Consider the following 26,399-nt stretch of genomic DNA (forward strand, 5'->3'; position numbering starts at 1 on the left):
CTATTCATCTGGTTCTGTTTCTATCAGTGCCTACAGTGACGCAGACTGGGCAGGAGATATCTTAACTCGCAGGTCTACTACTGGTTATGTAGTGTTTATTGGTCCTAATCCAGTATCTTGGCAGTCACGGAAACAAGGATCTGTTTCTCGTAGTTCTACAGAAGCAGAGTATCGAGCTCTTGCTAACACTTCTGCTGATGTTGCTTGGATAAGACAGGTGCTTGCATATCTTCATGAATGTCTTCCTGAGCCTCCAATGATTCATTGTGACAACATGTCTGCTTTGGCCCTCTGTTCTAATCCAGTCTTTCACTCCCGTATTAAACACCTTGATATTGATTTCCATTTTGTGAGAGAAAGGGTTCAACGCAAAGATATCTTAGTGCAATACATTCCAACAGATGAGCAGGTTGCAGATGTATTTACAAAAGGCCTTCATGCACCTGTGTTCTCAAAGCACTGTACCAATCTCAGACTGGGAAATCCAGACTGAGCTTGAGGGGGGATGTTTGGCTATAGCAAGGGTGTTGAGGTGTCAAAACTGTTGCGTTAATCATGGGTGTTAGTTTGTATTAGTTGTTGTAATAGTCACGTGTATCTTAAAGTTAGTTAGGAAGAGCTAGCTTAACTACTAAGCAAAGCCCAAAGTATAAAGGGTTTTGTGTACTGTAATATTAAGGACTCAGTAAAAGAATTCTCAGATAATACTCATTTTCTCTCTCTGATTCTTTGACTCTTCTCCTTCTTCTCAATTCTTCCTCATCTGTTAACAAATTGAACCACTTGAAAATTATAAAGAGTGAACTTAATGTCTTGAATAATTAATATAGAGTGATAAAAGAGAAATGCAAACTGATTTTAATTTTAAAAAAACTATGTTGATTTTATGAACCCTAGGATTCCCTTTGTTGTTCTCGGCTAGGATCCCTTTGTAGAAAGGGTATTTGAGATTGTTTTTCTTTTTTAAAATTTTATTTAAGGTCAGACAAATCCGCTAAACGCCAAAAGTTGTTTGGATGATTTTCCAAAGTCTTGGTATTTGGAAAACAAAGAATAAATAATCAGTAACTTTCTTGGCTGCTTCTGTGGTCTTTCAAAGAAAGCTGAAGGAAAAAGTTGCGAACTTGAATCCAATCAATTTCTTCAGCTTTTTGAAAAAAGTTCATGGTAAATTCTAGGCAGCTTCATAAATGGTTTTATATAAGACTTAAGAATTCTCCAAAGTCTCCCACACCTCATACCCACAACCATCACAAGTTTTCCAAGTAGTGCATGCTTCTGCCATTATCACTGCAACTGTGATAACCAAAACTTGCCTGAATTGCAAAATGTTGCCAACTTATGATCAGAAGAAACCTACAAAAACAACTCTTCCTACTTTCAACACTCGCAACCCAGATGCTAGCCAAACAATAAACTTGACCCCATGCTTTGTTTACTTCAACCTCACAATTTGTTCCCTTACAACGCTCTACCGGGCGTACGAGCACAGCGACTATCCAGTGGTGGCTTTCGTCGTGTTCGTCTACGTGTCGTATTTCGTATTGGACAAGTGTCTAGCAGTGTACACTGGGTTGCCAAGAGGCGAGCAATCGGTGAAGAAAGAGTTGTTGAGATTCACCCTTTGGGGGTTGTCAAGCGCCATCCTGTTCGGGTTTGCGTATCAGTTTGGGACGTTTATGCACTTGTCTGCGGTTGTGCTCATGTATTGTATTGCCGTTTCCAGCAGTTTGCTGCTCTTCTACGCCTACTACATCGTTGATGACCAAAATCACACTGGTTGTAGTTTTTGCGACCCCATGCCTCCTCACTCTTCTTGTCCTAATCAGGAAAAGACTAACAATTCGGACAACGTCTAGCAAAAGACCCAAGTAATATATATATATTTTTGGCCATAAGAGCTAAGTAATAATATTTATTTGTTGTAAGGGTGGGTTAAGGCAATTGGCCAAAATGTTCAATTTTCCTTCTCGTATATTAGAGTAATTTAAAATATCGGTATTATTATAATAATAAAAGAATCTTGTGTGTCTAATTATAATTATAATTACATTGCAGTTCAATCAAATTATACATTTTGAGCAACATCTCTCATGTCATTTGTGTAAATTGGAGAGAAAACTTGATAGAATAATTCGGCAATTGAAATAAAATCAAAAAGTGGAGATGCGGGGTATCGATCCCCGTACCTCTCGCATGCTAAGCGAGCGCTCTACCATCTGAGCTACATCCCCGTTTTGACCTTTAGGTTGTGTGCTAAATATTTAAATCGTATTATCGTGATTTTCAGACTGGTGAGCTTTGTTAAAAATGTACATTTTCACGCCTGTCCCGCAGAGACCAGCGTTCCAGAATGTTGAGACGATTACTGCTACAAGCTTCTGCTACTCGTCGTCTTCCCAATGGATACTTTGTTCCGCCATATTCAGCTCCTTTGCTTCACAATCGTTCAGTTTCTTCTTCAACTTCTTATTCTTCTTCATCCCAAATCCCACACAGTCCTTTCGTCGAACACGCGGAGAACCACCCTGACCAAACCACTACTCAACCCACTACCTCTATTACCATTGACCGCTCCGGCCTATACAACCCACCTGGTAACCTCCACTTCCCCTTTTTTTATACTCATCCGTAATTAGCTTTCGATAATGGTTATTTATTTATTTATTTAAATTTCATGGCAGAGCATTCTCATGAACCTTCTTCGGACTCTGAGCTCGTCAAGCACCTCAAAGGCATCATCAAGGTTTCTTCTTTTCGTTTCTTTTTTCAATTTGTATAACAGTGAATGTTGCTATCGGAGTGACAATGTGTTGCGAATGTGCTTTCTTGGTCAGTTCCGTGGTGGCCCAATCTCAGTTGCTGAGTATATGGAGGAAGTTCTGACAAACCCAAAAGCTGGGTTCTACATGAATCGAGATGTGTTTGGAGCAGGAGGTGATTTTATAACCTCACCGGAAGTGAGCCAGATGTTTGGGGAGGTAAATTTTCTCCTTTTTGGGTTCTCAATTGCTCACATAGTCAATTAGTTCATTGAATTCAATTGGCATTTCCTTTAGAAATTTGATTTTTGAATAGAAACTGATTTGTCATTCTCTCTGCTTATTTGAATTTAGATGGTTGGTGTTTGGGCCATGTCTCTCTGGGAGCAAATGGGACAGCCTGCTAGAGTGAACCTAATTGAGCTAGGCCCTGGAAGAGGAACTCTCATGGCTGACCTTCTTCGTGTATGAACTGGCTCCACTCATTTGAATTTCTGGTTTAATGTTGTAGAAATGGAACTGCAGTAACATTATTTACTTTATTTGTTGTGTAGGGTGCATCAAAATTCAAGAACTTCACCGAATCGTTGCATGTACACATGGTAGAATGCAGTCCTGCGTTGCAGAAAATTCAGCACCAGAAGCTGGAATGTGTAGATGAAGACGTAACGGCTGGCAAAAGGACTGTAAGCATGTTGGCTAAAACTCCTGTATCATGGCATGCCGCGTTGGAGCAGGTTCCTTCGGGAGGTATGTAGTTATCTTCTTATTGGTATTTCAAGAAAGACGAGCTTATTTGTCTGTGTGTGTGTATTAGCAATTGAATAAATGACTTTAAATTTGTGCTTGTGCAACAACTTCTTTACAGAGTTTATTTATGTATTCGTAAGTGAAGCTTTTGTTTACTTTTGATAAGACTATCATGAGAAGCAAAAAGGACGTGTACTAGATTCTCATAGACTAACTAATTTTCTTAATTGTCATGCCAGTGCCATCTATCATCATAGCGCACGAGTTCTATGATGCTTTACCAGTTCATCAATTTCAGGTTTGTTTGATCCATTTCTGACCTATATCTCCAAATGCTCATTCCATGACTATTTTCTTATTCTTTTAATCGAATTTCTTAATATTTTTCTTCAGAGGGCATCTCGTGGCTGGTGTGAGAAAATGGTCGATGTTGCAGAAGATTCAACGTAAGGATGTTATACGAAGTCTGACAGAATTAGTATCTTTAGCAGATTTAACAATTGGGTTACTTGATTGATACTCATAAATATTGTTTAGGTTTCGCTTTGTTCTCTCTTCACAGCCTACACCAGCAACTCTCTATCTAGCAAAACGCTGCAAGTGGGCTGGAAATGAAGAAATAGCAAAGCTTGGTCATATTGAGGTTTGCCCCAAAGCAATGGAGTTGACTGAAACTATTGCTGAAAGAATTGCTTCAGACGGTGGTGGAGCTCTTATAATTGATTATGGCCAAAATAGAGTAGTCTCAGATAGTCTGCAGGTTTGTTGCCTTGCCATTGCTAGTTTTGGTAGTCTTTTACTATTCGAGCGATGCAAACTGCTGGTTTTATTTATAACTTTTCCAAAATTTGATTTGTTGCAGGCAATTCGGAAACATAAATTTGTCAACATTCTGGATGATCCAGGGTCTGCCGATCTCAGTGCATATGTTGATTTTGCTTCCATCAGACACTCTGCTGAGGAAGTTTCAGGTGCACCATCTCATCACAGTGAATCCTTTCCATGGATTAGATTAAAGTAAAGGTTGAAGATATATATATTTTATGACATTGTAATATTTATACAGGAGAGGTTTCTGTCCATGGTCCAATCACTCAGTCTCAGTTTCTTGGTGCTCTTGGGATAAATTTCCGAGTGGAAGCATTGACACAGAACTGCACAGAAGAACAATTTGAGTCTCTAAGGAATGGATATTGGCAACTGGTTGGCGAAGGCGAGGCCCCCTTCTGGGAGGGGCCTGATGATAAGGTCCCCATTGGAATGGGTACTCGGTATCTGGCAATGGCCATTGTCAACAAGAAACAAGGTGTTCCAGTTCCATTTGAGTGAATCTGAGAAAAGAAAAATGTAGCGTTTTTCGATGAAATTAATTGCGTGTAGTGTACATTAGTAAATTTAAGAATGGACTGAACCAACTTCATGGTTGAGGTTCTTTCAGATTTTGGTTCGCAAATTGAATTGCATTTTTGTAATGTGTCAAATAATATAGATGGGAATTTTAATGAATTCCTTACCTCATGTCGAACTGTAACTGTATGGACTTGATGAGTTAATTATATTCAAGATTTTTTTATATTCCATACGTAAGCGGATGAAAATTAAAAATGTGAAAATGGATTTATGAGAATGGGAAACTCTCTAAGACATGTCTGTAAATGTTGAACATGAACAAACACATACAATAGCCAGACACATCCAATGGATTCATGAAGAAGTTGCTACTGCCTACTGGGAGTGTATGAATGGGAGCAAGTGGCAGCCAAAACGACAGGTCGTTGTGCCATCTGAGCAATCCCACCAAAGTGGGTCCCACACTTTATGGTGGTAGTTCATTGTAAGAAGCATCGAAGGAATCACTGAGACAAACAAAACCCAAGAAAGAAAGATGACTGTTGAATTGGTTGGTCTTGGTAGAGTGGTCAGTCATTAGTAAGAGAGAGAGAGAGAGAGAGAGAGAGAGTCAGAGAGAGAATGGGGTCGTTTCTGTCAAGCCTACTCGGAGGATCGCCGGCGGACGACTCAGCCGCGTCATCGGAGGATTCTCGGGTGACGTCGTTTCACTCATCCGCCAGATGGCAGCTTCACTTCAATTCCCACAAGGAATCTTCCCAGCTGGTACTTGTTGAATTTTTCAATTTTTTTTACTTTGAGAGAGATTACTGAGCTTAAAGATCTGATTTTGTTGTTGTTGTTGTCGACTTAATTGTTGGGTGGTTGTTATAATTGGGAATCAAAAGCTGGTGATCGATTTCTCGGCGTCGTGGTGCGGACCCTGCAGGTTCATAGAGCCGGCCGTCCACGCCATGGCCACCCAGTTCACCGACGTTGACTTCGCCAAGATCGACGTCGACGAGTTGTCTGTAAGTCCTGCCCGGCCCCCATTTCTTCCATTAATCTTCATTAATCTCAATCTCAAATTTGTTAAATTGGGTTTTCTTTTTCTTTAAAAAAAAAAAAAAAAGGAGGTGGCACAGGAATTTGGAGTGCAGGCAATGCCGACGTTTGTGCTGTTAAAGAAAGGGAAGGAAGTGGATCGAGTGATCGGTGCCAAAAAGGATGAGCTTGAGAAGAAGATTCAAAAGTACCACTCTCTCTAAAACCCCCATCCTGCTTGTGTCACTCTTTCAGACTTGAGAGTTTGTTTTTCTGTTTTTGTATTTGCAGTTGCAACTTTGTCGGTCATTTCTATATAAATAGATTAATTGGAAAGCTTTGTTGTATGAACATGAAGCAGCTAGCTGTAGGAAATCTTTAATAAATAAAAAGCCCCAAAATCACAATTAAATTTCTTGTTGGTCTTTACATTATTACAAATACTAATACTATGGAGAGTTGGAGTTGCAAAGGAGAGGCTCAGACTGTGTATGATTGCTGAATTGTGTCTATGTCCAGGCCCTTGTTTCTCACCACTGATTCCACATGCCCTTTCAGGGTACTTAATTCTCTCAGCCTGCAACCCGAAAACAAACATAAAAACACCATTTCAAGTTTCAACTCATTCATATCAAACTCAGCAGTATATAGAAGCATATCATCTAGGGTTGAAATCGAAAACAATGTGTTGTCCGGTACCTGGCAATTTCAGCTCGTCTCTTTGCCTCTTCCGCCATCTGATTCAGTTCTGTGTAATTACTGCGGTCGGCGAATATATTGGCTTCTGGTGGGTGCAGCCCATGGAGGGTCCTCTGTGCATGTGCCCATTTTAGCTCCCTTTCTTCCTTTCCGAAATCCTTCTTCCTCGTGAAGGCAATCTGCAAAACACATAATTCCACAGTAGAAACAGTCAGAGCAACTCCACCAAGCCAAATAAATAGGTTTACTCCATTAAACTAGAGAGTGTTTTTGCTGGCTATTCATACCCTTTGATCAATTATGAGATCCCAAGCTCTCCCGCTCAGAGCATATCGGATGACGAACTTGATAAAATCAAGTGGGAAATAGAAGACGAGGTTATATAGCCAAACCACGCCAGCCCACCCCCACCCAATTCCCTCAATTGCAGCAAAACTCCAACTGGCATAGACAGCGATCAGCGTAGCAATCTGCTCGACAAGAAGATTAGATTCAATTCATGATTGGATAAACTAAGGATGTTGTTCCCCCCACATAACCAAATGATGCAAGCAAAAAAGCAAATATTTCACTCACCAGCTGAGCTATAAAAAAAGCTGCTACAAGTAACAGACCAGGACGCTCAACAAAAGACCAACTCCGGGAACGGGTGACGAATATGAGGGCCTGACTGACGGTGCTCACTTGCAGGTACACTGCCGAGGCAAGCTTCCTGTAGTTGTCCTCGCCCTTATTCTGGAGGCTTGAAACCCCAAATGTGCGCTGAAATAACAAACATAAGCGTTTAGCCAAGCAACTAAGTCATTATTAACAAGATCCATAAAAACACAAGAAAAAAACAAGACTTACAGGGAAGAAGTTTGTCTTGTATGCTGCCCAAAAGAAAATGACTGTCATCATAGCCAGGTAACCACCGAGGATGATTCCAGTTGTAAAGATCTCTGACAGTTTCCAGCTGTCTGGGAGAGGAGAGGGTTTCACCCTATCCTTCGATATCGTCATGATGGTACCTGGAATGCAATACAAATTTGAAGGGTGGATGATACGAAGAAAAGAAAGAGAAGGAAATTGATGTAAATTGAACAATGTTGTCCTCTGATCCATTGAATTACTTGGAAACTATGAGACAGATACTAACCATCATTGAGAATTGCAATAATCAACACCATGAAAGGTGGGAAGTCAAATTGCCATATGAGTGCCAGCAACATGAAACCAAGCTGTCACAATACAAACAAATTAAGTCATCACTATGCTAAATGTGCAAGAAATGAAATTCAATAAAAGAAGTTTTAAAAAAGCTTACCACAATACGGATTGTAATGGAAACAGCATATATCTGCAATAAGAAAGAAGCCAATTAAGGTATGTGGTTTTGGATTTGGTTGGTAAAACAGCCTGACACAGAAAACAATTGCTGGCTAATTTTGAACATTGGCGTAAACAGAACCCAGGCTCACCGTGTAATTCTTCATCCTCTGGAATATGGACCTACTGGTTAATACGGCACTTATGATGACGCTAAGGCCAGGTTCTGTCAAGACAATGTCGGAAGCGCTACGAGCTGCATCAGTTGCATCAGCGACAGCTATGCCGATATCGGCTTTTTTAAGAGCAGGAGCATCGTTAACTCCATCGCCAGTCATTCCACATATGTGCTTTCTGGCTTGCAATCGTTTGACAATTTCATACTTGTGTTCTGCAGGAAAGATGCCAGAGAACTAAGTCTAAGCAGAAAGAAAGGTAGAAGTAGGCTCCAAAAACCCACCAAAAACAGCAGAGGGAGAGAGAGAGAGAGAGAGAGAGAGAGAGAGAGAGAGAGTAAGTACCCGGGAAAACACCGGCAAACCCATCAGCTTTTTCAATAAGTTCATCAACTGGCAAAGTAACAATTGACTCATCTTTGTTCTGTCCTAACAGACTGGACGATGGATACATGTTGGTTCCCATACCTAGACGGCGTCCTGTCTCTTTTGCTATTGCCAGTTGATCGCCTGATTGCAATTGAAAAGGTACAAGCAGCAGATCATATACCAATCAAATTGATGACCAAAAGGTCAGAACTGGAATTTGTATCAAAATAACATTGATGGAGATGTACCTGTAATCATCTTAACATTAACCCCAAGGTTCAATGCCCTTCTAATTGTCTCTGCACTATCATGTCTAGGCGGGTCAAACAGAGGCATGAGGCCAATAAATTGCCAAGTCCCTCCCTGGCTCTCCTTCCTTCCATCTGGAACTTCCTGTGCATAAAATGGTAAAAGGGAAAATAAGCCACAAGAACATGAACTATAAAACATGGTAGACATGAGAAGGAAGTTGACAAGATAACCAGAGATAATGGGTGGGATGATATTACCTGGTATGCTACTGCTAGGGATCGTAAACCTCGCTCCGCAAATTTATCAATCACAGTATGAACTCTACGTTCTATCTCTGATTTATTGTGTACAAGATTCAAAATCTAAGAATGAAACCATAGGTATGAATTACTACAATTAGCACTAAAACCAGTAAACAGAAAAATAGCAGCTGATAATCATACCTGCTCTGGTGCACCTTTGCTGACGCGATGCATTTTACCTTGACTGTCATTATATGTCAGAGCTGTTCTCTTATCTGTTGGGTTGAATGGAAGGAAGTGCACCTCTTGAATGCCGGCTCTGGCCTATTTTACAGTCGAAAGAAGAAACGATTAATCGTAATATGCAAAGAAAAACAAATACCAAAATGTAATGTTGAAGAAGGTTCTACTTATTGTTCACTTTAGCATATGTACTTAGTAATATACCTCCTTCGGATCAGCCAACATTCCCACAATAGCAGCATCTATTGCATCTTGATTTTCCATTCGGGAGGCTCGAGCTGCCATTAGAACAACGGTATCTGCATCCACCCCTTTAGCAAAGACCTGAACAAATAAATTCATTAAACGAGTTGAAAGAGGTATATTGTTGAAGGAAGTTAAGAACCTTACAACACCAACCAACCTCTAAAAGATTTTTGTCAACCGAAAGCTTATTCAATGTCAGAGTGCCAGTTTTGTCACTGCAAAGGACATCCATGCCTGCCATTTCTTCAATTGCTGTCATTCTTTTAGTGATAGCGCCCTGCAACATTTATTTTGAGATATGAAGATATAGCAGCTCCTAAAAAACCCTGATAAGTTAAATTGAAAAGCCTGTAACATCTCAAACTTCTTGCAACTGACCTGCTGAGATAAGCGATGGGAACCAATAGCCATTGTCACAGATAAAACTGTGGGCATAGCAATGGGAATTCCTCCAATAAGTAGCACAAGCAGATTGTCAATTCCTGGTCGGTATTTGCGATGTTGAATTGGGTACATGACTATGATCTCAATAATCATTCCCACGGCAATCGAACATATACAGAAATTCCCAATGGCAGTCAACACCTACACAGCATATGAAGAAGCAGAATACAGATACAAATGCAAACTGAAATTCTCATAGCTAATGTTTGGACAAAGAAATTCATCTTAGCATATGCTTACCTTTTGAAAGTGGCCCTGCTGATTCGTGGTGTCCACAAGGTGAGCAGCCTTACCGAAAAAGGTATGAACACCGGTGGCAATTACCACTGCTTCAATCTCTCCCTGTTTGCACGTTGAACCCGAATACACGCTGTCGCCGGGGCCTTTTGTCACAGGAAGTGACTCGCCTGTAAGTGCAGACTGCAAAGACCAAATACAAAAAAATTAAGTAAAACAGTTGCAGTGAATCAGATTAACCTTAGTTCAGGGAAGTGAGCAATGGAGTTATCAAAGCACCTGATCAATTTTCAATGGATCGCCATCAAGGAGACGAGCATCTGCAGGAATTATGTCCCCAAGCTTAATACTGATTATATCACCAGGAACAAGAATGGATGCATCCTGCTCAATCCACCTCCCGTCTCGAAAGACCTGACTCAAATATAACATAGTTACTAAACTGAAAAATCCCACGAGACAAGAAATGAACACTCTAAATTATAGAAACAGTAAACAACTATGAATGATAGCTACAGTTAGAAGATCACAGTTAACACAAGCGGAGACTATTCTGCTAAATACCTTGGCTTTGGGGGCAAGATGGGCCATAAGAGAAGCAGCAGCATTTCCCGCGTTGTTCTCTTCTATGAAACTTATAGTTGAATTGATAATAAGCAGAGTAATGATCCCAACAAAATCTTGCCAATCAGGAGGCTTTCCCTGTAAAAAGCAAAACCCAACAACAGGTTAATTCTACTTTTTTGAAAATAGGTAATAATTCTTTTTCAATATGCATGTGGTTCATGAGAAAGCTCCAGTTTCTTTGTTTACCAGTTTTGCTCAACAGGTAGACAGAACAAGACCGAGAAAATAGAAAAAGAAAAAGGTACTCACTCCTCCATTGGCAAGCGCTATGGCCATGATAGCTGCAGCTTCCATCACCCATGACAGAGGGTTCCACATAAACCCCAAAAACTTCAAAACCTTACTTTCCTGTATAACCCAACGGTACAAAATCAACCAACTAGTTATTTTTCCAAACGGAGGGAGAAATATTAACAAGTGGTTTAGTCTTCAGCTCTCTTTGTTTTCATGGAAAATAATTCCAGAAGATATTAAAAAAAACAAAAATTCCTTCTAGGCATCATAAAAAGAAAAGGCGGCAGATTGATCGCAAAGCTAGAAAAAATACTTCTTTTCCTGGATAGGAAGGGAGAAACATTGAATAAAAAAAAGCAGTACCTTCTTCTCCTCAAGCTTGTTGTACCCAAAAATGACCAACCTTTGCTCAGCAGCCTCAGATGTGAGCCCATGTCTGTTGCACCTCAAGGTCAGAAAAACCTCTTCAAGAGGCACGTTCTCCTGCAATCAAAGAGTTATAGAATTCAGTACAGAATGAAAAAACAAAAGACCACAAAACGCAAAAGCCGGAAAATAAGAATCAAAACAGAGAGGAATTCTCAGTTATATTCGAATTTGAAAACAGAGTGATGGGTTGCTCTGTTTGGCTACCAAATCCACAGCTTCCTTCAATACGGCGTCCAAAGCTTCAGATTTTCCATCCATCTCAGCCATTTGATTTCAGGTCCTCTGCAGAAGGGGTAGAATAAGTAGATACTACACAATCACAGAAAAGAACATAGAGAGACAAAACAGAGCACTCTGTTTCTCTCTGTTTCTCAGCTATTGAACTCTGTTTATAATTGTACCCTGTTTCTCTCTCTAAGATCTTCAAAGCGGCAACTGTTTGTAGGACACGGTTGTCACCAGGTGTAGATAAACAAGGAAGATCATGTACTTGGTAGGCACATACTGACTAATATCTTCTATTAAAATCTTTTTTTTCTTTTGATTATAATTTTCCTTTAAAAAAAATACCTTACTGGTGCACAGTACAGGCGTTTGATGTTGATATGGAGTATGAACCTTGTAGTTGGTGCACTCGACGGAATTTTTGTTTTTCTCTCTTTTTCTTGTTTGTTTCTGATAATATTTGGGTGATTTTAAACAGAGACGTCTGCTACCGTCTACTTCCATAGTTTTCTTTGTTGAATGGTAAAGCTTGTATCGACTAAAAGTTTAAACCTACTGGTGCCGACTTATTCCTACTACTACCATTTATGATTGGTGATTGATTTGAAAAGCAAAGCAAAAAAAAGACAAGAAAAGAAATAAAGAAGAAGGAAATGATGGAAAAAAGCTCCAAATCATTCCAGAATAATTTGGAGCCTTATTTGTTGCAAGTTGGACTTGGTTAAGAGGAACGACACAACTACCACGTGTCAGTGTACAATTAGCATTTTACCATTTTTACTAATTTCTGCATGTGCAGAAATAGCATTTCTTGCAATATGGATGAGCCAGTTGGCTAGAACAGGGAGCTCGTTCATTTTCCTCCTCTATAGATTAGATATATTATCACTTGTATAAAAATAAAATAAAAAATAATTATGAGAAGGGGAGGAGAAGAAAGAAAAATGAAACTTTATGCTCTGGATGGACCCTTTGGTGGATGCAAACTAAAATGATACATTTGTGGACCATTTTGCGCACGTGTTGTGGTTTGTGATCGTGATACATGAGTTAAAAATCCAAAGCAGATAGAGACCAGAAAATCCTACCCTCCACAAGACGATGAAAGAGAAGTCCCTATTAAATTCAAAGCTTTGGCAATTGGCACCAGACAAGGAAGTGAGAAAATTGTGTCATCTTCTCTGTTTTCTCTGTCTTTCTTTCTCCTCCTCTGCTGTGTTTCTTCATCTTCTTCTAAACCCTTTGTTGGCTTTTTTAGCTATTTGGGTAAACACTAGAATCAGATTAGGAAACTCTTTGTTTGACTTGGATTAGTTGAAGTGTGGCTCAACAAAATATATACATATATTCATACCTCTCTCTCTCTCTCTCTCTCTCTCTCTCAGCTGCGGACACGTGTTTGTCCAGCTTTCCCATCCACAACTACTATAGTGACTGGTCTAATTAACGATAAATTTAAAAGCACGTGTTTTCTCCTTAAACAGAATATTTAGTAACATTAACTGGTCTAATGAAAACCTGAGATATTTGCTTCTACAAGCATGTAATACGTGGACGGAATAAATTCTAAAGTGGACGAAAAATTAATGAGCTCCTTTAACTTTGATGCCCACCACTGTAATGTAATTATCCTGTTGTTCCTTTAATTATGTTCCAAAAGGATAAGCTCAAAAAGACAAATCAAAAGCGAAACTGATTTATATCTACTGATTACGATGCTTGCTCAAATACCATATGGAATATAAATCCACAACTCACCGACGCCAAAACACTATTTGATGGATGACCAACCATGCATCCTAAATTAAGGAGACCCTCTCCCTCTACCCCTAAATTATTTAAACAAAGAATGAACTGAGGAACCCAAATAAAGACACAAGACATTAATTGAGTCAGTTGTACCACCACTTTGCACCCGAGTTGACGATATCTTTGTACAAATGAATGAAGAAAAAAAAAAGAGTACAGAATTTGGTTTGGACTATCCCTACAGAAGGAAAACCAGATGCGATCACAGCGATTGTTGTGAAATCTAAAATGTTATGGTTATGGACCGTGGGCATACATGATACATGAATGGATAATCAAAGAAATCTAATTAAGGAAAAGCTAAAACGATACGGCACCATATTCTATAAATTAGTCGTCTCCATGATCTCCCCCTCATTAGTTTGTCACAACACTTCATTTCAAAATTACTGTAACCAAATATCTTTTTTCGCGAATATTATTGGTAGATATAAAGTCATTAAAAAAAAAAGGAAGATTACGAACCAACTACAGAACACCAAATGAAATACAACGCACTCCATATATCAAAAGGCGAGATTCTAGAAACATGTCAAATTTAATTGAGAATTGCCATCCGATGATTGCAACCTGGACAAATTGTGGACTCCACTAAAAAACTATGCCCCCACTGAGAGTGGTTAAAAACGTAACGATCAACTAGATTAACTTTTTTTTTGGATTGTTATTGATTTCAAATATCAATGACATACAGAGCAATTCATTACAGAAATTCTTCTTCTTTCTCATTTTGCTCGAGCTCTAACAGGATGGGGACGGAGGAGGAGGGCCCCACAAGAGACGGATGTGGAGGGAGAGAGGAGATAGGGAGTCGGAAGGTAACCATGTTGGTCAAACAAAGTAACATGTACCATAGACTCCCTTTGAATAGCAGGAAATCCTCGCACAAACATTCCAATGAACTTTTTCATATTCTTGTGGCAGGCGCTCTCAATTTCTGACTAACATGGTTACCTTCAACAACACTTATCAGTGGCTCTCAATTGTCGATCTTCCAAAATTTCTCTGAAAGTTCTAAAAATTGACCTCGGTTGTTCAACTTCAACCAACCAGAGTTCCGTGTATATCAAGGTGAAAACAACCAAAGAATGTTTAAAAACAAGGAAAACAAAATGTGTGGCCGGGGAAGTTACTTGCTACTTTCCATTAGAATTAGCATGCTTATGGAAAGGCCAAAGATTTACCAGGCGCTCAAGCACTGCTGCGCTTTTTGAGAAATAACCTGAAAATCCTGCTGGAGTGGATGGTGGAGGAAAATCTTCAGCTGGCATAGCAAATGAGCGTATCATTTTCTCCATTTTATCCAATGTCAGATATGATCCTGCTTCTTGCAGCCTCTCTGGACCCATAACCGGTAGTGTGTGCTCTTGACGCAATGAAGCAGCCTTACTGTCATTGTTCTGCCAAGCAAAAGAGAAAACACAGCTTAGTTTGTTGGACAAGCAAAGACAACTTACATGGTAGATTTCATTCCTCAATAACCAAATTTGTCTACTTTATTGATATTCCTGTTCTCTCCCTTCTAGAAACCCTTTTTGATTCATTCAGTACCAATTGTTTTCTATAGTTCAAGATATATTACCTCCAATGGTGATAGATCTGCACCACGGCTAAAGGTCATTTCCACGCGAAATTTTTTTGGGTCTTCAAGAGCTACCTGCAATTTCATTCAGTTTAAAAATATATTGGTCTCAGCGTTTTCTACCCAAAAAACAAAAAAAAAAACTAGTTAACAAAACATGAAAAGGAGTGGCTGATTTGACCAGTAACGTACGTGAGCGGGTCTTATAACACTAGCTCTGAGAATTGACTGACACAAACTAAAATAATCACGTAGAAATACCTACCCTCCAAAACCTATTTACTCACCGCTGTATTCTCGAACATCCTCAGCACTATATAACTCATGTAGTCAAGCTCCTTAGTTTTGAATAAACGCTCCAAAGCACTATAACAAATGAGGCCATCTTCTCCTTGAAGAGATTCGTCCAGGTTACAGTAACGGAGAACATTCATGAGAGAGTGGATATGAGATTCCTGTCATTCCAAAATCTAAATTAATTTACATGAACTCAGTTCAAATATAAAACTGCACAGAAAAATATATACTCACTGATGTAAAGTAAAGGCGTGTCCGCACATGGCGTTCAGGTGTTCTGACATTGGCATACCTGAGAAAGTATAGATAAATTATCAATCTAGAATAGATACTTTGGTTTATAGAATAGTCAACAACAAAAAGGAAGAGAGGGTGGTGGGGTGATGGTCTCTTATATTACTTTGGATCCAAACGATATTGGGTCTCTTTATCATCATCGTCATCCTGATCGATTGATATCTCACTTGTTGTACTAGATCTTCTCGTATCTTCATTCTTAATGTAAAGCTTTGATATGTCAGTTGCGCTAGATTTTCTGTCCTCATTCTTAACATGAAGTTTTGGATGGTACTCTTTATCTTCCTTTTCAGAATTGGTCAACTTTGACGTTTCGTCCTGATTACTCTTTGGTTCAGCTACACTGATGGCTTCTTCACGAGTATTCCTCAGATCAATCATTATCTTACCCAACAAACGACGAGCAATCTGAATGAAAAGGTAAAGAATATAGCATATCAACAGGGAGTAAAGATACAGTGTGGAATGAATATGTTGGAAAAAGATCAATGTACAAGAAGCAGTTGACCAACGAGAAACTAAGGCCAATGCATAGATTGGTTCATTTTTGCAGTCACATAACCATCAAGTGGATTCATAAAGTCTTAAGGAGCCAATAATGCGCATAATCTGTCTATTACTGTGATTCCAGATTCTCTTAACATAAAGAGTAATATGAAAGGAGCATGCTGACAGGAAGGCTACCTTTGAACCAATCTTGAGCTTCTGTGTTGGGTTGATGCCATACTCATTTGGGATGACTCCATCTGCAAGTAACTGCAATTACAATACCACAGAAGACTCAGTCTAATTGTGATGATGAACCCACCTGAACTAACATTTGGCATGCCTCCCAAGGAGAAATGATTAAATACGCAAGAGACTGATTTCCTAAAAGCTTATACTGAAATATTTGCTCATGAAAACTTCTGAGGCTTTCATTTGAAAAGGAGAGCAATCTCTTTAAAGCTGTAAGACACGAGGCTCAAGAACAGAATGATGAAGAGTCCAGCAGACACACTTTTCTATGTAATAAAAACACACTAGTGTCTTGATTATTTCTGTACCTGAGCAACTTTGAAGAGTTCATCCAGACCTTCAAGATTAAGATGTGCATTGTGCAGAAGATCATATCTGTCAAGTGATAACAAATCAGCCACCTTCAGCAAAAAGAACTCTGGACTTTTATAAGACCATTGGCATCCAGAGATAAACTTTGGGTTGTGAACTTTTGATAAACCGATAAGCTCGATTTTAAACTTAATTTATGTGGGGATGCAGCATAAGATAGATATAGAATTCAAAGTGCTTAGCTTAAGTTAATAAAAAGCTAAACAAATTTTCCTTGCAATCTGCTACATTACATAGTCCTTCTGTATTTACTAAAGCTAGTTTGAGAATATTATGCCCACAAAATTCATGCATGTACTAACATGTCCTGATATGTTAAAAAAAAAGTCCAGAACAACATCATTAATATGGCATTCTCATGCTATATACAATATGATAATTGCTTAGTCCCACATGAGCTGACAACTATGTAGAAATATAATCACACGAATAGTAGCTAATTGCATATATTTGGTACATTATATAAAAGAGCTGAAAACTGAACTTACTTGCATGAGTCATAAACATCCGGGATTTGTGTTATGTCGAATCGTCTGCCAGAAAATCCAGTGTCAACAAAACCATGAGTCTATCAATATTACACTGTAATACTTATCAACTAGAATCTTATTCTCAGCAGTCGCATCTTTATGAGCCACAACTAAATTTTTGCATAAAATACTAGGTAAGATAAATTTGAAAAGAACCCGAAAGTTAATATATCAAAATCTTAAGATGGGTTGATGCCACAAAGAGATTTCATAACTTCAAAAAGTCCTTCGCACTGGCTTGTGGGCAAATAATTTTAATAGATACAACCACAGCAATCTACACCAGAGACAACAACCAAATTAAAATAAAATAAAAACAGATAGTAGCACTTACTCTTTTCGTTCGTTGTACAAGTCCCTTACAAGCTTTCTCCAACGAGCATACATCAAAAGGAATCCCTCACTGCCACATGGTAACCCAGCAGCAATACGATCAACATCAATGTTAGTCTTACCAAGGGCCTTTGCTTGGTCATAGGGAAGTATCACATCATATGAGCTTGTCTTTGTAAGTTCCTCATCTTCATCCTTGGCTAGCAGTCTTACTTGTTCAGTGACCTTCTTAGTCAATTTTACCTATTCATTAAATAAGAAACATTAAGGAAAAAAAAAGGTGATGGTAGTGTTAAGGATGATTTGGATCGCTTTAAAACAGAACTGCTGCAATCTGCCTGTTAGAATAAGCAAAAGGAAATAGAATTGCCCGTAATATCTCATGCACTAATAACGGCATCAACTGGACTTTTCACCATGTGGAGTGGAGCGACAAAAGTTTTGAGAATCCAACATGAGGTTACAACATGATGAGTATCATTATCATAGGTGTCAAATGAAAGTTATGTCTGCAGCCAAGGCACTTAACATGACTCCATCAAATTGATCAGGCAATCACAATCACTATCTACTCTCACTGTTCAACTCTTTGAGAATATGAAAAATTCAATGTTTTTTAGTCTTATAGAAGATGAAAAATTAAAAGTCTTTGGGTGTCCCCTCCAGTCAAGAATTTGAGCCTCACAATCACTAGCCAATATTTTCCAACATTTGAAATTGACGTACTTCAGAAAAATGAGGAATATACTTGATATCAGGAGTAATACAACTTGTAGATAAGCAAACAGAATGCGTATACCAATTTGGGCAGAAGTTCAGAAGCATTTGAAGGCAGTCCACTTCCATCAGCCATCCAAGGAGGTGTTGCATTGCTATGAACTGTCTTTGCACCAGACGTAATAATTTCATTCAACCTAGCCTGCAAATGCATTATGCGAAAAAGGGAAGCCCTCTCAATTATGTGTCAAGAATCACATGATCACATTCATGACATTATTGTTAAAGAAGCATTCTCAATCATTGGCTATCCAATTCCCGTCCTCCTAGCCTGTGAAAATGTAAGACAAACCTTTGCTTCTTCCATCTCAACACTTGCATTGTCAAGTCCATCCAACATAGAGGAGTCCTTGCTAACCAGGGAAACCTTAAGAAAGAGAATAAATTCAGTCACACAAACTCAACTTCCAAAAGCAGTCACAATTATGTGAAAAAGCTACAGACCAGGATAGGTGTCAGCTGCCCTTCTAGATCAAGTAGGCCTTTGGCAAATGCAGCTGCAGACATCTGTAAACAAATACATTGTAAATAACGTAACTCATCAATGGTGACAAACTCAAGGGTCAATGGTCATAAATTTAGCAAATTTACTCCACTTAATTACAAAATAAACAAGACAGGAAGGAAAATGGAGCAAGATATGAAAACAAGATAATTGTGAGCACTAATGAGGCTATACCTGCACACGGCCCTCATCAGAGCTGTAGATTTTAAGATCATGACGATAGGTGCTATGGAGGCGAAGCAGGCCGGTACCTTCACCTGCAATTGTGTAAAAATTCATTATGAGAAGAAGTACCCAAAGTAGAAAGCTATTATCCAACTTCTAATCAGTCAACAATATTTTAATAAAAAAAACTAGCTGATTGTAATGAACTCTCCATCTTCCTCACAAAAAAAATTTGGAAGGAAAGAATAAAGGGGAAACAAAATCTTTGACATATATGTTCCCACTAAACAGGCACATATTACAAAATAAAACAAAAAGAATAACCTGGATACATATTATTCCGAAAATATCTACCCAGTTCCTCAGCCTGCAAACAAGTGAAAGAAGAGAAAAGAGTAAACATCAGAAAAATGAAATATAATAATATGTTTTTTTGGACAATAAGGGTTCGTACATGTGTTATAAAGAATGACTTTCTTATACAGTTATACTAACTGTTGGAGAATTGATCACACATGGAAATACAAATTACAACCCAGGAGCACAACGAATGATACAAAAATAAATTAATACCTGCTTTCTGCCAGCATGTGTAAGGACACCCCCATATTTAAGAACCATTAAAGCTTCAACTGGGCGTTCTTCCTCACCTTCACCATTACTTTTTGCCACTTTAACCCACTTTAGTGGCTTTAGTTGAACCTTTCTATAAATGCCAGAGAAATGTCCCCCCTTGATAAACATATGCATGAAAACAGCATATGATTATAACCATAAGGCAGTATAACAGTATCAAAATAATCAGAAGAATTATGCCAATCCGAAGTCAAAGAAAATATAAATGTGTGTGTGCATCCTTGAATCGAGACATTTTTGCAACAAGTCAATCTTTATTGGCATTGATCCAACACTATTGGCTTAATTTAGCAAATATATTCAGCCCAATTTCAGGCAACTCATACATTATAGGTAATCTTACATAAATGAATAAAGATTGATTTACTATGAAAAGAATGTTAAGTGCAAAAAAGTGAGCAGTCCCCGTATAGTTGGTGGAAGCAATGAAAGAGTTGGGCTACAAAACGTTTCAATTTCTGTTGACAATTGCATGACACAATGAGCCACGTAACAGAGACAGATAAGTAAGAAACTCATTTTAAAAAATACACTATCACTCATGAGCCCCTAAAGCACAAAAGGTGAATTCGATTCTTGATGAAATAAAGGGAAAGAGTAATTAGATTATTATAACTGAATATTTTTAATCACTAAATAAAAAATATAAAGTAAACTAGGTAACCTCCTCGAGCACTGCTTTAACTTGACGAAGCTTTTCAGCATGTTCAATGTCTTCTGCCTCACTATCACTTTCTCGACCTGGTCTAGACAATGTAAAGAGTCCTCATTAATTCAGAACCCTCACCAGTATCATGATATGAGAACTAGCTAGCAATTAGAATTAGTGTCTACTGTAATGACTTCAAACATGAATTTCAATGAATGGGAACAGGGGTAGAAGGTGAGTTTCATATGAATGACATACATCAACCATTATTTATTAACTAAAATAATGAAAAAGTTTTAACATTAAAATAGATACCTAGTACGAGGTACAAGCATTCGTGTGGCATCCAACAAATCTTGCAATTGGATAGCACTTTTCAGTTTTGTCTGCAAAATGAGAACCCATACAACGGTCAGTTTATACAACATGTTGAACAAAATACATAAAAATGTCTAAAAAGAGAAATCAATCACCTCGGATCTAGGCCGTCCCCCGTTGTACTTTAGCATCAAGTTCAGGAGCTTCTCCTCAGTAACCTTCAGCTTTACCTTCTGTTTGGGAGTTCTATCACCACTGGCCAAAGAAAAAACAGAGACACGAAGAGAAAATAAGCAATTCAACTACAAGAAGAGACAAGAAGTAAAAAGCTGAGAGAAATAAACATACTGCCGAATGATGGCAATAACACAGCGTAGCTCCTCAGACTGCCCAAATGTTCCAATAATTCCACTTCCTTGACGAGTTAGTCCCTCAGAAGGTTGGCTTGGTTCATTGACCTTCCATGGTAACGTTGGTGGAATTGCAGAAGAAAGATGTGGAGCCTTAGCATCTAAAAATATCTTCCTGAGCACACAAGCAGCATCATCATAATACCTGTATTGCAAAGTAACATTAATCATTTGTGAAAAAAGTGAACATGTACTTATGAAATTTGAAACCACACAGAAAACCAGCTTTAGAGAACTTTCATGATTAATCAAATAATTAGGAAGGAAGTAGCAACCATTACTTGTAAGAGTTTTTTACGAAACTCCATCCATTCACGTCACAAACATAGGAGCGTCCCTCACAGCGCAAAAGATCAAACCCACAAACCTTCAAACAAGTAGAGGAATTGAAAAATGAACCCAAAGTAAAATTAGTTAAAAATAGTTAATCATCACCAATGCAGAACATTCACTAGAACAACAACGTAAACAGGTTCTATTGCATCTAGGAAACCAACTCACATGAGGCTGGAAGGTAATTTAAGTAGTTAACTCTAGAGTCTACTCAATTAAGGAAAAAGCTGAGTGCAGCAGAAATTCTTTTTTTTTGTCAGACAGTTTTGAAAAAGGGTCAACAAATAAAACAAACATATCCCAATACACATAAGATTAATGCAACTATCAGTATCACTACAGTATCAGCAGACAAAATTGTCTAGTGGCACAAGCGAGAGTATTAAAGCAACATCAAAACATTTACTGCGACTAGTAATTAGCCTTGTGATGCCAGACTATTTAATACTACAGTTAAATTACATACCGCTTGCCTAAATGCAATGCAGACATCCCTTGCCATTTGCTTCTCGGTAGGCGTGAGTAAAACAGGATACCTCACCTGTCAAATGAATTAACAAGTAAACATCACTCTTTCAACCCCCATTCGGCAATAGCAATGTATCATTTCACCCCCAGTATTTCCTGCTTGCAGCATGCTATCTGCTAACCAATACTAAACCTGGCCCAGACACCATCTAAGTTAAGGTATTGGTCATCACATCACTGGTTGAACCAGGCATTATAATTATTTTCATTCTAAATATATAAACAGAAAACTATTAACATTGGTATTCCGAATCAATTCAAGTGAAAAAATTTGCCTGGTGTTATAGATAATTTCAGAATAAAAGATTTAAAAAGATTACAAGAAATTGGAAATCAAAAAATTCATATTATAGAGAGAAAGAGAGAGAGAGATAAAGAGATAAAGACATAGAAAAGAATCAGAAGAACAAGAGGAAGATCAACCATACTATCTTACATGCAGTACTTACTTCCTTGCCATCAGGATTTCTCATGACAACACCATCAACAACAGGAGACTTCCTTGCCTCAGCATGCGCATATTCAGGGCCCACCGTATACACCTGTATTATTTAAGGAGAAGAGGAAACAATTACTTATGAAAACGAACCATTTAAATGTCGGAGTATACAACCAAGTTAGGAGAAAATAATGGTCTCAAACAGCAATTATGCACAGGGAGAATTGTGTGAGCAGTCTCTATTAACAGTGCATAAGAAAACTCCATTCCATGCTGTCAGTAAATATGATGACATGAAACTGGACATGTTAATGACATGTTAGATTAATGAGAGTATTTAACCTCATTTTCATGTCAACTTAGGAATTATGAAAGATCTCAATCACAAAGCATCCAACCTTGACATCTGTTCCTCCGGTTGGCATGAATTCCTCGTATATATAAGAGCCTTCACGTCTCACTCTTCTAACCTCTGGATGGAACTCACTAGAGCGGTTACCAACCTGAAATCAGACAATGAAAACATATATGAATGATCACGGTTAATGAACATATAAATTCTAAGAACTCATAAATACAGTAGTCTCAGACTTGATACGTTGCTAGCCACATTCACATATCGGTAGGATGATAGTATAAATGCCCATATTTTATTTGGTAGTCATGTTATGACTAATGAGTAGTAAAGCTGATTTATCCAAACCTCCTTAAATCCAGATTTCCTTTTTTATGGTCAAAATTACCCCAAAACTCGATCTGACCACAAAGTTAGTAATTTTGGTTTGGGTAGCAACAGGCAAAAAAGACTATCCATCAACCAAGACTTCCCATACCTTTCTCATAGATGAAATCACCTTGGTTTCAAATACTTTTTGTATCAACACATTCGCGAATAAAGACAAACACAAACTCTCTTTTTGAGCATATCATACAATAGGCAGTTAAAAGCTCACCTTCCTAAACAATTCCTTCATTCCTCCACCTGCTGAACTCGGATAATATATCATTATACTATGATCATCCCCTTCATAGAAGCAAAAGAAAAGAGTCACTACCAGGTGCAAGATAAAAGTTATGAAAAAACAACAATAATAATGGATACTCCTGACATTCTCTCTGTGAGTAGTGACTAGGTTTAAGGATTTAGCAAAAACAAGGTTCGAACAGAAGCCAATATGTAATGACAAAAAATCAATAGAACAACTTATTCATATATTTAGGAAACAAGCTGACCTTCAACCGGCTTCTCCACAAATGGCTTCCAAAAACGATGACCATGAACCTCAACAAAATCTTCTTCCTCAACAAAATAGTCCAGCTCCTGATATGGTACTTCTCTATTTACAAGGGCATATCTGGGAACAGGGACTCCATGCATTTCAAGATGCTTGAATCCACCGAAGTAATTCATTAGTTATTGACATTCTATTTCTATAAACATAATATATTAACAAAGAACAAGAAAACTAAAACATTAAGTTCGTGCATGAAGACTCGTCCACTTTCGACAAAGTAATTCTCTATCAAGAAGAAATTCATAAGGATACCTCATACACCTTCCTCCGGTCATGGAGAAGGTGTTGCTGCTCCAACTCATTTACTAGAAAAGGTCTGGATAGAAAGAACAGATATTTAGATAAATAAACTACTTTTCCTTACAGATAAGACAAAGAACAAGGGAGAAGTATGTAAAGAGACCCTTTTAATGCAGTGAAAAGGTTCCAAAACCGAACTGAACAGAATTGTGAGTTTCACAGTACTCACACACATACATATGATGGATGCATTTCATAGAATCTGTACATGAAGAACAAGATAGCTTACTTCCTTAAAGCAGCATATGCCTCAGCCTTTTCCAGAGGATAGCCGGAGGAATGAAAAGCAATCAAGCAGTCACAAATTGGCCAGCTGTAAAATACAGTAACGAGGTAACAAATTAGTCACCTAAAATTTATGTATTGAAATAGTCACCAAGTTGATGACACCAGAATCTGTCAGCAATAACTATTCATGCCGCAATCACAGGCTCATAAACAAACACACACATTTCATACTGTCACAAAAACACATACAGTTAAGGAAAACAGATACCTTTCAATCGGATCTTCAAGGATGACCTTGTCCCCAAAATGTGAGATCTACCAGAAGATTCGCAACAAGACATGTATGAGATATAGCAGAAAAACTGGCACTGCGTATATATTTGCGTAATAAAATGATGAAAAACACTAAAACATTACAACGTGCAAAAATTGATAATTAGATCCAACTCGCAACAAGAACAAATTTGAGACGCAAATTGAATGAAAACAAAAGCAGTACCTCAAATTCACCAAATGCTTGTAGCCTTTCGAGAATCTCTCCCATCGGCGCTGAGAACACCTACAGAAAACGGAAGAGGCTCATTGCATACATACATTGTTCAACTTATTTACATCTCTGGTTTCGAAGTGTGTACAAAAATGAGCAAAAAGGAAAAGAAGAACCTCGGAGCCGCATTTCACCTTCTTTTCCATCACACAAACACCAATCTTTATCTTCTCTCCCATTGCTCTCTCCTGTTCCTCCTTCATCTCTCTCTATCTCTTTCTCTCGCTCGCCCGCCTAGCTCTTTCACTGGTTCTGCTAAAATCCAAAGCAAAACATCAAGAAGCTCATCAGAGACTCACCGCCATTCTATTTATATATATATATATATATATATATATATATATATATATGCGTGTGTGCGCGCGTGTGTGTATATTAATGCATGTGATGTGACTATGCGAGTGTTAAAGATTACCACATAGGCAGTTAGGCAAAGGTCAGCTGGCCACGGAAACTCGGAGCGCCGACTCCAACTCGGGCGAGTCACGGGAAATAACGGAGAGAAAAGCAAAGGTGCTTTAAGAGCCAGTGGAGCAGAGATTTCGGAATAAATAAAAATGAAAAAATAAATGTATGGGATGTGTTTGGATTTGAAGATAAACATTCTTTGGATTCTGGAATATACAGCAAAAAGAAAGGATTAGGACGTGGAAAGGTCTATCTTATGTATTTTTTGGATTCTTTCCAAATGCAAAGTGGTTATTGTCCAACGCCTCCACTCTCCCATCCCATATCCCTCCCACCACCAAGTGTGGACTACCAGCTCTGGCTTTGGATGTGGTCCATTTCTTTTACTTTATTAATAAGCTTTTTTTCTTCCTTTTCTTTTTCTTTTTCACCTAAACTAAAGGTGTATTTTTGCTCACCACTCTAATTATAGGTGTACCCTCATCACCATCCTCAATGTTTGACACGTGTCCATATATATAACCATAATTAACTTTTGCTTTGTATTTATGGAATCATGATTATACCTATGAACACGTGTCAAGCATTGAGGATGATAATGAGAGTACACCTATGATTTAAGTGGTGAGCAAAAATGCTCCCACTAAATTAATATTATATAAAAAAAATGTATTAATTAATTTAACTAGTGCTTTGGTGTGTTAAGTTTGTTGAGTACCTAATAATAAAATAATAATTTGATTTGATCGGAGGAGCGACGTTCCTGGCCATACTCTACATACCCTCTTTTTTTTTCTTTTTTCTTTTTCCCTTCAAGTACATATCTTAGTACTGCCGACTAATTAATTATTAATTGTTCTTTAAGTTTATCCGCGGAATTTTAGTTGTGGGCCTTGTGGCCCAACTTTAATTTGGGCATATGATGATTTGCAAAAATTGGACCCGCAATATAATTTTCATGGTTCGATGTGACAATCGTTTATTGGACCGCTAGGTTGGCCGGGGCGTCAACGCTTTGAAAATTCAATAATAAAATTCATAAGCATGCTATTATTGAATTACTGTTAAACGGAGTCAAAGTGCAACGTGGTGCAATTTCCAAGCGTCAAGGAAAGGAAAGATCCTCCGTCTAATCCAAGGGCCTGGCTGGAAAGACTCAGGCTGCGGACGTAGTAGTGGGGACCATGCCGTCGCCCCTGGTATTGGTCGACAACAGATTAATTAAGCACAGTAGCATTCACAGCTAAATTAAGAACTAGTAATATTGACAAACGAGTTAGTACGATT

At 38.3% G+C, this 26,399-nt stretch overlaps 5 protein-coding genes and 1 non-coding gene across 12 annotated transcripts; 3 read left to right on the plus strand and 3 right to left on the minus strand.

Annotated features, from left to right (window-relative positions):
• The first annotated feature begins 1,222 nt into the window (after window positions 1–1,222).
• LOC110752437 (uncharacterized) lies at window positions 1,223–2,035 on the plus strand. Its single transcript, XM_021953091.2, has one exon. The coding sequence runs from the start codon at window positions 1,329–1,331 to the stop codon at window positions 1,857–1,859; it is 531 nt and encodes a 176-aa protein (XP_021808783.1). The 5' UTR covers window positions 1,223–1,328; the 3' UTR covers window positions 1,860–2,035.
• Window positions 2,036–2,161: 126 nt separating this feature from the next.
• TRNAA-AGC (transfer RNA alanine (anticodon AGC)) lies at window positions 2,162–2,234 on the minus strand. The gene has a single exon. It is a non-coding gene; the product is annotated as a tRNA-Ala (tRNA).
• An 82-nt stretch (window positions 2,235–2,316) lies between these two features.
• On the plus strand, window positions 2,317–5,596 carry LOC110752436 (NADH dehydrogenase ubiquinone complex I, assembly factor-like protein (DUF185)). The gene is made up of 10 exons (XM_021953090.2): window positions 2,317–2,597; window positions 2,685–2,746; window positions 2,838–2,981; window positions 3,117–3,227; window positions 3,317–3,512; window positions 3,752–3,810; window positions 3,906–3,958; window positions 4,050–4,272; window positions 4,375–4,483; window positions 4,579–5,596. The coding sequence occupies exons 1-10, from the start codon at window positions 2,354–2,356 to the stop codon at window positions 4,839–4,841; spliced, it is 1,464 nt and encodes a 487-aa protein (XP_021808782.1). The 5' UTR covers window positions 2,317–2,353; the 3' UTR covers window positions 4,842–5,596.
• TRX2 (thioredoxin 2) lies at window positions 5,484–6,297 on the plus strand. The gene is made up of 3 exons (XM_021953093.2): window positions 5,484–5,627; window positions 5,750–5,872; window positions 5,975–6,297. The coding sequence occupies exons 1-3, from the start codon at window positions 5,484–5,486 to the stop codon at window positions 6,107–6,109; spliced, it is 402 nt and encodes a 133-aa protein (XP_021808785.2). The 3' UTR covers window positions 6,110–6,297.
• Window positions 6,252–11,935, minus strand: LOC110752435 (plasma membrane ATPase 1-like). Its single transcript, XM_021953089.2, has 21 exons — window positions 11,596–11,935; window positions 11,326–11,445; window positions 10,978–11,076; window positions 10,666–10,803; window positions 10,381–10,515; window positions 10,105–10,284; window positions 9,799–10,005; window positions 9,578–9,697; window positions 9,379–9,498; window positions 9,133–9,255; window positions 8,947–9,051; window positions 8,686–8,830; window positions 8,414–8,578; window positions 8,045–8,283; window positions 7,891–7,923; window positions 7,723–7,804; window positions 7,434–7,594; window positions 7,161–7,346; window positions 6,872–7,054; window positions 6,585–6,763; window positions 6,252–6,462 (listed from the first exon to the last, which is right to left on the minus strand). Exons 1-21 carry the CDS (start codon window positions 11,656–11,658, stop codon window positions 6,366–6,368), a joined length of 2,880 nt encoding a protein of 959 aa, XP_021808781.2. The 5' UTR covers window positions 11,659–11,935; the 3' UTR covers window positions 6,252–6,365.
• A 2,130-nt stretch (window positions 11,936–14,065) lies between these two features.
• Window positions 14,066–25,394, minus strand: LOC110752434 (inositol hexakisphosphate and diphosphoinositol-pentakisphosphate kinase VIP1). Of its 7 annotated transcripts, none has more exons than XM_088249990.1 (31): window positions 25,120–25,394; window positions 24,821–24,956; window positions 24,657–24,716; window positions 24,426–24,472; window positions 24,159–24,242; window positions 23,882–23,945; window positions 23,568–23,721; window positions 23,288–23,358; window positions 22,733–22,837; window positions 22,345–22,437; window positions 21,834–21,908; window positions 21,316–21,401; window positions 20,973–21,179; window positions 20,780–20,879; window positions 20,622–20,692; window positions 20,322–20,403; window positions 19,595–19,753; window positions 19,346–19,388; window positions 19,031–19,113; window positions 18,796–18,858; window positions 18,644–18,718; window positions 18,374–18,493; window positions 17,576–17,817; window positions 17,200–17,244; window positions 16,648–16,714; window positions 16,286–16,357; window positions 15,705–16,009; window positions 15,539–15,596; window positions 15,295–15,462; window positions 15,008–15,082; window positions 14,066–14,825 (listed from the first exon to the last, which is right to left on the minus strand). In XM_088249990.1, the coding sequence occupies exons 2-31, from the start codon at window positions 24,905–24,907 to the stop codon at window positions 14,562–14,564; spliced, it is 3,225 nt and encodes a 1,074-aa protein (XP_088106116.1). In that variant the 5' UTR covers window positions 24,908–24,956; window positions 25,120–25,394; the 3' UTR covers window positions 14,066–14,561. The 7 variants fall into 7 exon arrangements, with proteins under 7 accessions (XP_088106116.1, XP_088106120.1, XP_088106117.1 ...); XM_088249994.1 differs by having other exon boundaries at window positions 24,839–24,959; XM_088249991.1 differs by having other exon boundaries at window positions 24,821–24,959.
• Window positions 25,395–26,399: the final 1,005 nt, after the last annotated feature.

This window comes from Prunus avium, chromosome 3 (genome assembly GCF_965620075.1).
Source record: "Prunus avium chromosome 3, drPruAviu1.hap1.1, whole genome shotgun sequence".
NCBI lineage: Eukaryota > Viridiplantae > Streptophyta > Magnoliopsida > Rosales > Rosaceae > Prunus > Prunus avium.